Genomic DNA, 17,166 nt, shown 5'->3' with positions numbered 1-17,166 from the left:
ACATCAAACTAAGCAGCTTCTGCACAGCAAAACAAATGGTCACTGGACTGAAGAGGCAACCTACAGAATGGAAGAAAATCTGTCCCAGCTAAACATCTGACAAGGGATTAATAACCAGAATATACAGGGAGCTCAAAACACTAATCTCCCAAAAAATTTTCAACCCATTGCTTAAATGAGCAAATAAGCCAAAAGAAAGTTCACAAAAGAAGTAAAAATGGCCAATAAATATGTGAAGAAATTCTCTACAGCTCTGACCATAAATGAAATACCAATAAAAATGACATTAAGATTTTACTTCACTCTCCAGAATGGCTCTCATTGAAAACCCAAACAACAAATGCTGATGAGGATGTAAAGGAAAGGATCCCTATACTGTGTTGAGGAGAATGTAAATTAGTGCAGCCATTATGGAAAGCAGTATAGAGGTTCTTCAATAACCTACCATACAATCTAGCAATACTACTCAGGCATGTATCCAAGGAATGTAAGTCAGGAACAACAGACTCACTTGTACACCCATGCTTATTGCAGCACTATTCACAATAGCCCAGCTTTGAAAACTGTCCAGATGCCCTACAACTGATGAATGGATTAAGAAATGTGGGATATATGCACAACAGAGTATTTTTTAGCCATAAAGAAAAGTGAAATGTCATTTGCAGATAAATGGATGAAATTAGAAATCATTATGTTAAGTAAGTAAGCCAGGCAAGGACAAAGATCACATGTTTTCACTTGTATATGAAAACTAGATCTAAAAGATAAACATGTGTGTGTGTATATATACATATATATATACATCATATACATATCATGTGCATATATATACACATATATACAGCATATATATATCATGTATATAGATATATGATATATATGTACACACATATACACATTTGTGATTATGGGACTGTTTGAGTGTTTGTGGGTACTGGTAAGACAGGAGAAGAAAAGAGAATGATAGGGAGTAAATAATATCAAAATACATTGCATCCCCGTATGAAGAAGGCATAATGAAATGAACTGAAAGCTGTTGAATAATAGTGGGATAGGGAAGATAGAGAAAGAGAGAGCAATAGAAGGTGTCAATCTGATTAAAGTACCATATATTCATGTTTGAAATACCATGGTGAAACACCAAGAAATAATTAATATACACTTTAATTATAACAAAGGACAGGAATATAAAACTGGTCCTTGTTTAGGGGTGAGTAATATTGAGGAGGGGAGAGTTAACAGACAGGGAATGTGGTTGATGTACTTCATATACTGAGAACAATGAAACCTGTTGAAATTGTTTTAAGAAGTAGGAAGGAAGGAGGAAGAAAAATAATGTAGAGGGTAAACCTAACCAATGTACATTATAAGCATATATGGAAATGTCACAATGAAAACCCCCTTTATGACTAATATATGCTAATAAAGATGTTTAAAATAAATAAAAGCAACTCAGTAACAAGGAAGAAAAAAATGAACTATAAAATCATGGAAGGATTTTGAGGGAATTTAAAAGTTTTTACTAAGTGAAAAAAGCTAATCTAAAAGGACTTTTCACTATTTGAACACAAATTTGTGAATTCTCAAATAGCTACTACTAAAAAGATGGTAAATACCAATGATTTCCTAGATTCAGTGGTAAGTGGGGAGGAATGAGTCAGTGGATCAAAAACCATTTTTAGAGCAAAAAAACTGTACTTTTATGATACTGTGATAGTGGATAAACATTATGATTTTGTCAAAACCCATAGAACTGTACAACTTAAAGAATGAGCCCTAAGGTAAAGTATGGAGTTTGGTTCACAGTAAAATATTAATATTTATACATCAGTTGTAACCAGTGCCTGGTATTAATGCAGGACATTGGGAATGTTGTGAGGGTTATGGAAGACTGCTATGCTTTCTGTACAAATTTCTAGAAACATAAATGCACACAGGGGTCTTGATTGTGTAGGAGAAAATAAAATAAATAACATCCCTTGAAAACAAGATAGTTACTAGCACAGTAGGTAAAATTATTAGGGCATTGATTAGCAAGACTATAGGAAACAAAAACAAGAATAATGAAAATTGCTGCCATTGGAGAGTAAGTGGACTGGAAGAATGGGATCAGCAAAGGGGTGTGAAGGAAAAAGAGAAACATCTGAGCAACACAGAAAGGTGAGAAACTTGAAGGAGAACTATGTCTGACATTCAAGAAAGTTAAATTCTTTCAATTTCTTATATATAAACCATGTGTATTTTACCAGATCCAGGAGTAAAGTCTGACAAATATTCTGAAGTAATGATGATGATGGATATATAGATAGATGATTGATAGATAAATAGATAGATAGATAGATAGCTGATTGAGATTTGAAGAAAGGAATAATTTCCACATCTAGCTTGATGAGGTAGTAGAAATAAAAGTCAAGATGACACTGAATAGAAATCAAGAACTCAATCATGGGCTTGCATACCTATAAACCCAGCACTCAGAAGGTTAAGGCACAAGGATTGAGAGGTCAAGGCTAGCCTGGGCTACAAGACCCTGTCTCAAAAGAAAGAAAAGAAAAAAGTAATAAAAAATTCAATGGAGGCAAGAAATGAAAACCCTGAGAACATCACATACACACACACACACACACACACACACACACAAATTCCCAAATTTTGAGGGAAAAAATTAAGATATCACTGTATAGCCACAGAATCCAGAAGAAAGTTTGGGTCATCTTTATCTATGTCTTATCTGAACTCCCACTGACATCTGGGTAATATTTAGGATTGCTTACTTGCATGTTGAGTCATCTCCATTGTTCTTATTACATACAGAATGTCCAGCTGGGTGTAAGCATAACTCCTCTTTAGAAAATACAGGTTTTACTTTTATGTTTTCCTCTTGAATCTCACTTTCTACTAAATTAGTATCTCTTTTAGGAAGAGAAAGACAGTTTTCAATATTCCAATGCTTTGCCTAAAAAAAAACAAAACCAGATCTTTTATATCTTATGAAATTTATTTCCATCTAATGTTTCTGTGTATTTACCATGGCCTAGATCACTAATTGAACTCCTAGGGTTATCCACACACAAATGACTAAGGCAGGATTCCGGACTTAAGGAGCTTACCGTCTTGTAGGGGAGTTAAAAGCTATCTAATTTTAATAAAGGTAGAAAATGGGAAGTGTAATAGGAAACAAAAATTCTCTGAAGTCATAACAATGGACCACAAAAAATTACTGCTATTTCTACTTGAAAATCCTATACAGTAAGAGCTAAAAACAAGAACTTTTATTAAAGAACTGACATTTTTTTCTTACAACATTCTTTTTATATCCTACCTCTTAAAAGAAACCTCAAAAAATCAGTTGCATTACCGGATTTTTCCAGGAGAAAAATATGTAGTATATAATAGCTTTCATAAATTTTGCCTGCAATTCTTTTGTTTGTTTGTTTGTTTGTTTGTCTGGTGGTGGTAGGGGAGGTTGAACTCAGGGGCTCATGCACACTAGGCAAGCACTCTATCACTTGAGTCACAACCCCCAGCCCTTGTTAGTTTTTATTTTTTGTTTGTTTATTTTGTTTTGTTTTGTGCTGATAGGGTCTGGCATTTTTGCCCAGGTGTGGCTTCCAACATCAATCCTCCTACCTATACCTCCCACATAGCAAGCATTACTGCTACATATAACCACACCTAGCTGGTTGGTCAACATGGGACTTTCCTAACTTTTGTTCAGGCAAGCTTGCACCACTCTCCTCCCAAAATCCACCTCCTAAGTAGCTCAGATTGCAGACGTGTAATACCACATCCTGTCTACATGTCTTATATGTATACATCTAGCCAAAGCTCACTATTGACAATTTATTTTAAATTTTAAAAATAAAAGATTGATTTTCTTGTCTTATATCAATTCACATATGCCCTCAGGAATGTTCTACATAACATGCTATATAATATGAAGGAATCATTAGGTCTCTCAAGGATATTTGACAGATCAACCTTATCCTAAAGGTTTACAAAGTAAAATGTTTTTACGGGCCTAGCAGAAAGTGTCAATAAATAAATTTAATCTCATATAAGATAATAAATAGCAACTGAAATTTAGTTTCTGTGTTTGTATATATTAAGGAGAAGGAGGGATGACACTGAATCACAAAGAGACTGTGTTATATAAGAGGTATTGCTATGGCTTGGCTGTAATATGATTGTGTCATCCGGTGTTGGTTGGTCTCAGTGTGGTAACATTGAGAGATGATGGGAAACCTTCAGGAGGTAGGAGCTAGTGAGAGGTGTTTAGGTTATTGGGGGAACTCCCTTCAGAAGAGATTAAGGTAGTTTTTATGGGCCCCTGAGTTAGTTGTTGCAAGAGCAAGCCTGGCCCTTCCCAGCTTTCTGTCCTATCCTACTGTGTGATGTCACCCTCTTACACGGCTCCAGCCACAATGACACCATCTTCCATGGAGAATGGAGCCAAGGGGTCCTCACCAGAGCATGTGCTACACTGTTTGGATTTTCAACCTTCAAACCTGTGAGCTAAATAAGCTACTTTTCTTTGCAAATTATATAGTGTCAGATGCCATTTTACTAACAGATGATGGATAAATACAGTGGGGAATAATATATGTTCCTTTTCAAGAGAAGCAAAAAATCTGGATCTTTCATGAAATCTCTTCACATTTAAGTCATATTTTAAATAGTGGGTGAATAGCCACAACCAAAATCCTGGTAATCAAATCAACCAGATGAGGAGGGTCACCAAGGCACAAACTACCCAGTACAACAGAACTTCAAGCTGAAGGAGGGGCACTGAAGAGTTGCAGATGTCATCTAATTTATTCATATCCCACAATCATCTGACAGTCCCCTGGAATAAATGTCCTTATAGATAAACTATTTCCACCCCCGTTTTACCAACTCCAGAAATAGGCATATCATAATACTTAAATTTAGCTTGAAGTTGGAAGTAGTGGCTCATGCCTATAACCCCAGCTACTTGGGAGACAGAGATCAGGAGGATCCTGGTTCAAAGCCAATTGGGCAAAAAGTTTGAAAGACCCCATCTTATCCAATAGGTAGGCTGGTGGTGTGTGATTGTCAGCCCTGCTATGCAGGAAGTGTAAACAGGAGAATCACAGACCAGGCTGACCAAGGCATAAATGCAAGACCTTACTGAACAAATACCTAAAGTGAAAGGTGGGAGGCATGGTTCAAATGGTAGAGTATCTTCCTAGCAAGTGCAAGGCCCTGTGTTCAAGCTCCAGTACTGCCAAAAGAAATTTATGTGGAAACTAGCCAAAAATCAATGCCTATGTTATAAAAGTGACTCAAAGCTGATTTAAAATATCTTTTGTGAAATATATTAAATCACTTTACACTAAATTTTAGATACTTTAATCAGATTATATGTAGTTGAAAAAATGCCTTAATATAGGAAATTAAAATATATTACTGCTTCTTCTCATATTTTCCATAACTACTAAGCCTGTATTAATCGAATGAATAAAACCAAATGCTATGTTAAAATGTACAGCAAGACTCAATAATTGTACAGGTCAAATTTGTTCAGTAATGATTATTCTGATCCTATTACATATACTAATCAGGCCTCTTCTCCTTCTTACCTATGTATTTCTACTTGCCCTCTGTAACTTTCTATTTTGCTGTAAAAGGATGTATCTTCTTACACATCATGATAAGAATTTCACTGTTGTTATTTTCCAGTACCTATAATTTATTCCTTTCTCAGCCCTGCCTTCACGTCCCTACATTTGATTATTACCTTTATTATTACCTGACAGTCACAATCACTGGTTTGTTTCTCTACATTGCATTTTAACTAAATTTTGAAATTGAAGGAATTCATCTATTTTTGAAGAAAAATTTTCCTCAAAAATCTTAAAATATTTTGAGCTGCACACAGCCACCATCTTTCTATGTCTTTGGTGTTCTCTACTTGATGCAACTGTCCTGGTTAATTGTAAACAAAAGAAGCCTGAGCTCCAGCTTCAGAAATGTTTTCCCATGACTAGTGAACAATAAACTAGTGAGATTCCAATGGAAATCAGCCCAAGTTCATATAAAATGTCAAGTAACTGCTAGAGTAATATAAAGAAGCAATATTTATACCTGACCAAAGATCAAAATAGGAGCATTACAGAGCCCAGTCACACAAATGCTGCAGTCAGCAGAACAGGAGACAATCAGTAACCGACCACCTGGCTCGCACATCTCCAAGGATCTTATCTGGTCCTCATGAGGTTGGAATGATCTTAACAGACTTGGAGTCTCTGTGATTTTGTTCTTACTGGAGTTTAGGCAGTACTCCTAAGTGGAAAGAAATGTCAGAACTTTAAAACCCAATTATAAAAATGATTATAATGATATAATATGTTTTTTTAAGCCTGAAATGGAAATGAAAAGCTGTAAAGAGAGATTCCAAGATGGCGACTAGAAGGAGGAAGCAGAAACATGCTTCCTAAAGTAAAATCTTGGAGAGACACTGGAGATACACCTTACAGGAAAAACCACCAAAAAGCAGCAAAACTCTGACTCCTCCACACCCCCAGCCAGCGCATAGTGCCCCCACTCCATGGTAAATGGAGAAACCAGGAGGGCTCCTATGCCGCCAGACACCAGCTCCCAGACTGCTTGGGAAGACGCAGACCACCAGGTGAGCTAAGCGGCATGCGGTACTCCAACAGACAGTCCTGGGCCAGATCAGCATAGCCCCCTGGACAGACCAACCCCCACTCAGGGAAAAAGAGGAAAAAAACCAAACTGAATAATAAACAACAACAAAAAAAGTTATGTAGCAAAGAGGGCAGGGCGCCCTGAGTGAGGAAGTGGGGAGGGGCACTCCCTCATGAAACTGTAAATAAACAAGCTGACTGGAGAAGGCAGGAGTCGTGGCATCCACCCAGCAACCTTGGAGCAGGAAAGCTTGTAAAAATGGTGGTGGGAGGAAAACTCCACAGGAGAAGGGGGAAGGGTCACTTCCCACGTGAACTGTAAATAAACACTCCAGCCAGAGAAGGCAGGTATAGCGCCACCCTCCCCTTGGAAAGGGGAAAGCTGGTAACAGTGGTGGTTGCACCCAGGAGAACTCTAAGTAAACAAAACCTGAGGAGCTAGGTGAGTGTTGAGCTCATTCCTGAGATCTGCAATCAATAAAGTCTCCAGCAACAGCTGGCTGACAGTAGTGGGCAGGTGAGTCACAGCCTCAGATAGACATTCAAAAAGCTGTCTCCAGATTCTTTTTTTTTTTCTCTTCCTTTGATGAGACAACAACCGAACTACACCTGAATGCTGAAAAATTTACTGAAACTGTATTACATTTGAACTTGGGACACTTTGTGGTGTTTTGCTTGTTTTTGTTTTTTTTGGCTTTTTTCCCCTTTGATGAGACAACAAACAGAACTACTTCTGAGACACCATCTCCAGGATTGGAGGCTGAGGGACTGAAACTTTATTGCATTTAATCTTAGAGATTTTTTTTGATCCTCTGTCTGTCTCTCTAATGCCTGCTTGTCTTACTGTGCATTAGGATACTATTTCTCCCTGTTTATATCTTTGACACTTTTTGTTTGTTTGTTTGCTTTGTTTTTTTACTTGTTTGTTTATCTGTTTTTCTCTTTTTCTTTACCATCTTTGCTTTCCCTCTCCTCTCACCCTTCCATTCTAAATATCACCACTGTTATTATTACAAGCTAGAAAATACTTAATTGCACACAGTACAGGGACAGTAGCAATACCAAGGGCAATGATGGGAAGACAGAAAAAACAGGGAAACCAGTTGCCCCACAGCAAAAAATTAGTACAGGAACTAGAGGGAAATGAAGAAAACAGATCCAGACTCCAACAAAATGAAGATAAACTATACCAAAGAACCCAATAAAGCCCACAAGAATAATCTAAAAAAAGAAATGCTACAGGTAATCAATGAGAACTTTATAGAGATGATACTGGATATGGTCAACCAAAATGTACAGGACACACTCAAGAAATTCCAAAACAACAAAAATAGAGAATTTGAAAAAGCACAAGAAGAAATAAAAGAAACCATAGAAGCACTCTATGAACACCAAAGTGAAACAAAGAACGTGATAAATAAAGAGATAAATGAACTCAGCAGGAAAATAGACAACATTAAAGAGGAAACCACCCAGGATATGGAAAACCTCAGAAAAAAGAACGAAACAGAAATGCAAAACAAAATGGAAGGCCAATCCAGCAGAATAGAACAAGCAGAAGACAGAATCTCAGAACTCAAAGATGTAATGGTTGTTAAAGGAAAAACCAAAGAACTATTAGTTAAACAACTCAAGACCTATGAAAAGAAAATACAAGAACTCACGGACTCCATCAAAAGACCAAAACCAAGAATCATGGGCATTGAAAAAGGAGAAGAAGTGCAAGCAAAGGGAATACATTATATATTCAACAAAATAATTACAGAAAATTTCCCAAATCTAGAGAAAACTATGGCCATACAGATGCAAGAGGCCTCCAGAACACCAAACAGTCCAGAACAAAATAGAACATCATCATTAAAACAACAAGTACAGAGACTTGAGAAAGAATATTGAAGTCTGTAAGAGAGAAAAACCAAATACCATACAAAGGTAAACCTATCAAAATCACAGCAGACTACTCAACAGAAACATTATAAGGAAGAAGAGCTTGGGGTGAGATCTTCCAGGCAGTGAATGAAAATCACTTCAACACTAGGATACTCTACCCAGCAAAACTATCATTCAAAATAGATGGAGCAATAAAAGTCTTCCATGATAAGAAGAAACTAAAACAATATGTGACCACAAAGCCACCACTACAAAAGATTCTTCAAGGGATTCTGCACACAGAAAGTGAAACCCAACATAACCATGAAAGGGCAAGCAGCACCAAACTACAGGAAAAGAAAAAGCAAGAAAGTAGAGAGTAACTTCTATTTAGATACACACAATCAAACCTTCAAAAAACTAAGACAATTAAATGACAGGAATCACCACATACATATCAGTACTAACACTTAATGTTAATTAACTTAATTCCCCCATCAAAAGGCACCATTTGATGAACTGGATTAAAAAGGAAGAGCTAACAATTTGTTGCTTACAGGCGACCCATCTCACCAATAGAAATAAGCATAGGCTTAGGATGAAAGGCTGAAAGAAGATTTACCAAGCCAATGGCCCCTGAAAACAGGTAGGAGTACCAATACTTATCTCTGACAAAGTAGACTTCAAACCCTCATTGATCAAATGAGATAAAGAAGGACACTACATACTAACAAAAGGGGAAATAAACCAAAAGGAAATAACAATTATTAACCTATATGAACCCAATGTCAATATGCCCAATTTCATCAAACATGCCCTAAAGGATCTAAAAGCATTTATTAACTCCAACACAGTGGTTGTGGGAGACTTTAACACCCCATTGTCATCAATAGACAGGTCATCCAAACAAAAAATCAATAAAGAAATCCTAGATCTAAAATATACCATAGATCAAATGGACCTAGTTGATGTCTACAGAACATTTCATCCAACTTCTACACAATATACATTCTTCTCAGCAGCCCACGGAACCTTCTCCAAAATAGATCATATCTTAGGGCACAAAGCAAGGCTCAGCAAATATAAGAAAACAGAAATTATACCATGCATTCTACCTGATCACAATGCAATAAAACTAGAACTCAACAACAAAAACAAAGACAAAAAGCATGCAAACAGCAGGAAACTGAATAACTTATTGCTTAATGAAAAATGGGTGATTGATGAAATAAAAGAGGAAATTAAAAACTTCCTGGAAGACAATGAAAATGAAAATATAACCTACCAGAACTTATGGGACACAGCAAAGTCCTGAGAGGAAAGTTTATAGCCATGAGTGCATATATTAAACAGACTGAAAGATCTCAAATAAATGACCTAATGATACATCTCAAACTCCTAGAAAAACAAGAACAAGCAAATCCCAAAACAAATAGGAGAGAAATAATAAAAATAAGAGCTGAAATCAACGAAATAGAAACCAAAAAAAAACCATACAAAGAATTAATGAAACAGAAAGTTGGTTCTTTGAAAAAATAAACAGGATCAACAGACCCTTGGCAAACCTGACTAAAATGAGGAGAGAAAAAACCCAAATTAGTAGAATCAGGAATGCAAAAGGGGAGAAAACAACAAACACCATGGAAATCCAGGAAATCATCAAAGACTACTTTGAGAACCTATATACAAATAAATTTGAAAATTTTAAAGAAATGCACAGATTTCTAGATAAATATGATCATCCAAAACTGAACCAAGAGGATATTAATCACCTGAATAGATCTATAACACAAAATGAAATTGAAGCAGCAATCAAGAGTCTCCCTAAAAAGAAAAGTCCAGGACTTGGTGGATTCTCTGCTGAATTCTATCTGACTTTTAAAGAAGAACTGATACCAACCCTCCTTAAACTGTTCCACAAAATAGAAAGGGAAGGAAAACTGCCTAACACATTTTATGAAGCCAGTGTTACACATATCCCAAAACCAGGCAAAGACACCTCCAAAAAAGGAGAACTATAGGCCAATCTCCTTAATGAACATTGATGCAAAAATCCTCAATAAAATAATGGTAAACCGAATTCAACAGCACATCAAAAAATCATTCACCACCACCAAGTAGGCTTCATCCCAGGGATGCAGGGGTGGTTCAACATACGAAAATCAATAAACGTAATAAACCATATTAACAGAAGCAAAGACAAAAACCACCTGATCATCTCAATAGATGCAGAAAAAGCCTTTGATAAGATCCAAGACCATTTCATGATAAAAGCTCTAAGAAAACTAGGAATAGAAGGAAAGTTCCTCAACATTATAAAAGCTATATATGACGAACCTACAGCCAGCATTATACTTAATGAGAAAAACTGAAACCATTCCCTCTAAAATCAGGAACAAGACAAGGATGCCCACTATCTCCATTCCTATTCAACATAGTACTGGAATTCCTAGCCAGACCAATTAGGCAAGGAGAAGGAATAAAAAGAATACAAATAGGTAAAGAAACTGTCGAAATGATCCTATACCTTGAAGACTCAAAAAACTCTACTCAAAAGCTCCTAGACACCATCAATAGCGATAGCCAGGTAGCAGGATATAAAAACAACGTAGAAAAATCATTAGCATTTCTATACACTAGTAATGAAACTGAGAAAGAATATATGAAAACAATTCCATTTTCAATAGCCTCAAAAAAAAACCAAATACCTAGGGGTAAACTTAACAAAGGATGTGAACAACCTCTACAAGGAAAACTATAAACTTCTGAAGAAAGAGATTGAGGAAGACTATAGAAAGTGGAGAGATCTCCTATGCTCATGGATTGGTAGAATCAACATAGTAAAAATGTCTATACTCCCAAAAGTAATCTACATGTTTAATGCAATTCCCATCAAAATCCAATGACATTCATTAAAGAGATTGAAAAATCTACCATTAAATTTATATGGAAACACAAAAGGTCACGAATATCCAAGGCAATACTGAGTAAAAAGAATAACACTGGAGGTGTCACGATACTTGACTTCAAAGTATATTACAAAGCAATAACAATAAAAACAGTATGGTACTGGCACAAAAACAGACATGAAGACCAGTGGAACAGAATAGAGGACCCAGATATGAAGCCACACAACTATAACCAACTTGTCTTTGACAAAGGCACTAAAAATATACACTGGAGAAAAGACAGACTCTTCAACAAAAACTGCTGTGAAAACTGGTTAGCAGTCTGCAAAAAACTGAAACTAGATCCATATTTATCACCCTATACCAATATTAACTCAAAATGGATCAAGGATCTTAATATCAGACCCCAAACTCTAAAGTTGGTACAGGAAAGAGTAGGAAATACTCTGGAATTAATAGGTACAGGCAAGAACTTTCTTAGTGGAACCCCAGCAGTTCAGCAACTAAGAGATACCATAGATAAATAGGACTTCATAAAACTAAAAAGCTTCTGTGCAACAATGGTCTCTAAACTGAATAGACCACCCATAGAGTGGGAGAAAATATTTGCCAGCTACACATCAGTCAAAAGGCTGATAACCAGAATATATAGGGAACTCAAAAAACTAAATTCTCCCAAAATTAATGAACCAATAAAGAAATGGGCAAGTGAACTAAACAGAACTTTCTCAAAAGAACAAATTCACATGGCCAAAAAACACATGAAAAATGCTCACCATCTCTAGCAATAAAGGAAATGTAAATTAAAACCACACTAAGATTCCACCTCACCCTTGTTAGAATAGCCATCATTAGCAAGACCACTAACAACATGTGTTGGTGAGGATGCAGGGAAAAAGGAACCCTCTTACACTGCTGATGGGAATGTAAACTAGTACAACCACTGTGGAAAAAAATTTGGAGGCTACTTAAACATCTAAACATTGATCTACCATATGATCCAGCAATACCACTCTTGGGGATATACCCAAAAGAATGTGACACAGGTTACTCCAGGGGCACCTGCACACCCATGTTTATTGTGGCACTATTCACAGTAGCCAAGTTATGGAAACAGCCAAGATGCCCCACCACTGATGAATGGATTAAGAAAATGTGGTATTTATACACAATGGAATTTTATGCAGCCAGGAAGAAGAACAAAATGTTATCATTTGCAGGTAAATGGATGGAATTGGAGAACATCATTCTGAGTGAGGTTAGCCAGGCCCAAAAGACCAAAAATCATATGTTCTCCCTCATATGCAGATATTAGATAAAGGGCAAACACAACAAGGGTGTTGATCACATGATAAAGCAAGAGCACACAAAGGTATGAGGATAGATAAGACACCCAAAAAAGTAGATAGCATTTGTTGTTCCTAATGCAGAGAAACTAAAGCAGATAATTGGAAGCAACTGAGGCAATAGGAGAAGGGGACCAGGAACTAGAGAAAAGGTAGTTCGAGAAGAATTAACTTAGAAGGTAACACACATGTACAGGAAAGCAATGCGAGTCAACTCCCTGTATAGCTATCCTTATCTCAACTAGCAAAAACCCTTGTTCCTTCCTATTATTGCTTATACTCTATCTTCAACAAAATTAGAGATAAGGGCAAAATAGTTTCTGCCTGGTAGCGAGGGGTAAGGGGGGAAAGGGAGGGAGCGGGGGGAAGAGGGAAGAAATGACCCAAACATTGTATGCGCATATGAATAAAATAAAAATTTAAAAAAACCTGTAGATTTGGGAATAATAATCTATGACTCAAATGTAAGAGAGTTAACGATAACAGAGGTTAGAAAGATGGCACTAACATTTAAAAACAAAAGGTTTCTCACTGCCTTGACTGACTTGGGAAATGGAAAGAAGGAAGAGCAGGGAGAAAGGATGGAAAGAAAAAAAAATGAACAGTAATATCAGTTATTGGATAAAGATGAGCTTTGCCATGTATAGATAGTCACATAATATAATATAATTTACATTATTTGAAAAGTGAGTAGATAATTGTGTTAAAAAAAAAGCATTGCCCAACTAATTCAGAATGATGATAATGTTAGATGAAGGGCCAATATGCAAATACATTTTCAATCTAATTTCAAATAAGGCATACCTTAGTTATTTGCATTCAAACAACACTGCAGTACCTTACTAACAAACTTGCATTCCTAAATTGAATGAATGATTTGACTATATTTTAACAAGTTTTCTACTTAACAAAATCTGGTTTTCTCCATCAATTCTATTCAAAACAAGCCTCTGCTCAATACTTGTAAATGGTCCTAGACAGAGGAAGAGACATTCCTCTAATCAGGAAATAAAACCTGATTCATACAAGCAGATACAGTTTTATCAGATATTTGTCATTTGCAACAAGAGGCAATCTAAAATAATGAAGATGATATAAGAATTTTTTCAATTTACCTCTATGTTCCATATTTTCAACCATCCATCACTATCTCCTGTGGTAAGGTATCGATTCAACTTATCAGTAGACATAATAATAGATCCAGCTCCACTATGAGCTAAAAATTCAGCCAGAAGGTGTTTCTTAAATGTGTCCCAGAACCTTACATAACCAGACCCTCCACATGATACTAGGTTAGCTCCTCCTGTTACATAAAGGAAAATCTAATTAGGAAACTATAACAACAAATTCCAGTGGCTTGCCCTGCAGAAAGAATGTGTTACTGGAGAGGTGAGTAGCACCGAAATGTATTTTCAGAAGCACTTTGAATCTGTAAATTAGAAAACGGAGAAGATCCTATAATAACCTCACTGGTCTGTGTTGAGCATTAATATGTAACACGTTCCATTAAATTCAGTTTCTTTTCCTTCATACACTACTATGATGTTATTTGGGTCTTGAAATTAGGTAGAATTAATTTGTTTCATTAAATAACTTACAAAATATTAATTCCATCAATATGATAATATCCTGATTACATAAAATTTATCTTCCCTAACTGCCTATTGGACATATACACAAAGAAGTGAAAGTCCTCACCCACAAACTGAGATGCACCTATGTGGTCAGAGCCTAACTTGAAATCAAGTCTAATTTAATTTCTCTGTTTAGCAGCATAGTTAGTATTCTCTTTACGGGCTTGTTTTTAAATTTTTGCTTTTTTATTGTTGTGGCATTTACTAAGGTTCTTTCAATTTATCAAATATGTCATACTTGGATTCACCCCCTCCACTGCTCTCTCTCATACCCCCTCCCCTGATTCCTGGAACGGTTTCAACAGGTATCATTTCTGCATTTTTAAAATTTTTTATAAGGACTTTATTGTATGCCCTTATGGAACCCTTTTCACTTTTCATTTTTATATTCTTTATAGAAGCGCTTTACCTAAATTATTCTTCTGTGGCAAAGTTCCTATAATTTGATAAATCTGTAGATAACTTCCAATTTGTTTCACAAGCGTACTGGCGATTAACCATCATATCTACTTAAACTAATAATGGAAGGCAGCTGCTTCGCTGGAACCAATTCGGGAATACTGATGACATTGAGAAGAATTAGTATTGAAGAAATGAAGGTAATTTTAGGATAATGATTCATATTGTGAATATAAGTGAGTGCTAGAAAATAGAAAGTTTTGTAATCTGTTATATGTCTATTTTAAATGCCCCATGTTTTGAAAGATAACAGAGGCATACTTTTACTGATGACAGAAAATTTTATATGAATATCCTACAGATTTTCCCTTTGCAAATTACATATGAGAAACTGAATTACAAAAGATGGTTCTTTTTTCAACCATAACACATATGTCTAGAAAAACACTTCTTAAAATACAATACCTACTTTAGATAAATATTCAAAGCATATTTACATTATCCTTAAAAACAGACTTTATTTTGGAAAGATTCAAGCTTCATGAAATTAGGAAAATTAGGCAAATGGTTATTTCAGTTATATAACAGAATATCACCACAGTAACTCAAATGGTAGTGCCAATGTTAGCATATGTATCACAAGTGATTAAAACAGGATTCAGATGCATTCTGAAAAGCATATATAACTGGCAGTGATATTCAAAGCATCACAAAACAGTGTTTAAGACAAAGGACAAGCAACCCTCTGCTGGGATCAACACTTACTTCAAATTTTGCCATTGCTACCAATCTCAAAACACCTTGACCTATCTTGATACCAGGTGCCCGTACAGTCAGTCTCAGATTCCTTTCTTTGCTGTATGGGAACCTAAGCTTTGGCTTAGTTGTCCCCCACTCTACTAATACACTTATATGCCATGACTGGAACACTGATTTCAGTTGTCTTTATCAAATATTTGTCAGAGTGTTTCTCACTCTGCTCTTGATGTATATAGCACCAGATAAATTGTCAGTCAGATCCTGTCTAGCTCCTGCTCCTGCCCCAACTTCCTCCACCCCAACCTCCTGTGCCGAGGTGCATGGTCTCCCGTGATTCAGGACTGATTTGGAGAGCTCACAGAGTCAAATGCTGTAAGACCTAAACAGAAATAGATTGAACTTTATTATTCCCTTTCACAAATACAGTCAGGCAAATATATTTTTTACCTGTTGCTGCAATGTTTTTTCTTGCTTCAAGAAAACAAAGCCTCATAACAGCATTATTACCCTCAGTGTCAATCTCAAAGGCAGCCTGGTCTACCATGGTGTGGGTAGAGGAGCTCTTCTCAGGACTGAGCTTTTGAGGTTTTGTATCTGTGATAAAGACAGACAGGTGTCTTAATGAAGAGAATTAGCTGCTGCTCAAACCAATACAAATGAAAAATAATAGGGCTACTTCCATCACTGTCTCTGCTGACTCCAGGTCTCACAGTAGATGTTGTCAGTCACAAACACCAAACCTCCTGCTATTCTTTTCCTCAACCCCAATCTGCAACACCATTTGACTTAATTTTTGCCTTGCATATTCCATGCACACTTACTGTGCTCTCCCTTGATATGAATTAATGGGGACATCATATTATATTTACTGCTCACATCACAGAGATCCTGATATGCTCAAGACAAATGGGTTTTTAATACCATGGCATTTGCAGCTTATTAATCATTAATACTACTTCTGCAAATATTGTAATGAACATGAAATGTAAAGCATATTTATTTATATTTAAATGAACATTTTTTAGCAATGCTACTTGTTAGTGGGTTACTCTGGAGAGGATATTACTAACAGTACATCAATTATCTATTGATACCATCTAATGAAAAATGAGGATATTCATCTGTGAATCTATGAGCAATCACCAGTATTATGAAAAATATCTACAGGGATATCTTCAAAATATCTAAGTAAGAAATCTATAAGAATGCCCCTTAAGTGTTTTTGAAATTTGATATTGTTTATTTCTCTCTCTTTTATTTCTATAGGCACTTAACGGTAGCCACAATTTGGTTGCTATGAATATATGGCACTCTCTTGAAAGCCAATGTAGAGAAAAGGGCAGACTCACAACCTCTCCATGGAAGGTTAAGATGAGCCCTAACCATTAGCTCTTTGTACATAAAACAGTATCTGCAGCTGAGTAATTCCTTTAACTCTTAAATTGGTTTTCTTAGTCTCAATAAATCACTTCCTCATCTTCTGTCTCTCTCTCTTCCTCTCTCTCTTTCTTTCTCTCTCTCTTTCTCACACACACACACACACACACACACACACACACAATGTATCTGATGGCCAGTG

The 17,166-nt window shown here is 36.2% G+C and overlaps 1 protein-coding gene across 6 annotated transcripts in view; it reads right to left on the bottom strand.

The window, feature by feature from the left end:
* Wdr49 (WD repeat domain 49) overlaps window positions 1–17,166 on the bottom strand; it is a 167,136-nt gene that overhangs the window by 47,908 nt on the left and 102,062 nt on the right. For 4 of the 6 annotated variants that reach the window (XM_074073848.1, XM_074073849.1, XM_074073851.1 and 1 more), the window contains 4 exons: window positions 16,035–16,181; window positions 13,911–14,098; window positions 6,109–6,306; window positions 2,775–2,956 (listed from right to left, as the gene is read on the bottom strand). In XM_074073848.1, the coding sequence (XP_073929949.1) occupies window positions 2,775–2,956; window positions 6,109–6,306; window positions 13,911–14,098; window positions 16,035–16,181 (715 nt within the window). The remainder of the gene's footprint in view (window positions 1–2,774; window positions 2,957–6,108; window positions 6,307–13,910; window positions 14,099–16,034; window positions 16,182–17,166) is intronic. The other 2 variants (XR_012448048.1, XR_012448047.1) reach the window with 1 other exon arrangement.

This window comes from Castor canadensis, chromosome 5 (assembly GCF_047511655.1).
Source record: "Castor canadensis chromosome 5, mCasCan1.hap1v2, whole genome shotgun sequence".
In the NCBI taxonomy this organism is placed as follows: domain Eukaryota; kingdom Metazoa; phylum Chordata; class Mammalia; order Rodentia; family Castoridae; genus Castor; species Castor canadensis.
Note: the sequence above shows the minus strand (reverse complement) of the source record. Positions and strands in the feature narration are given on the sequence as shown.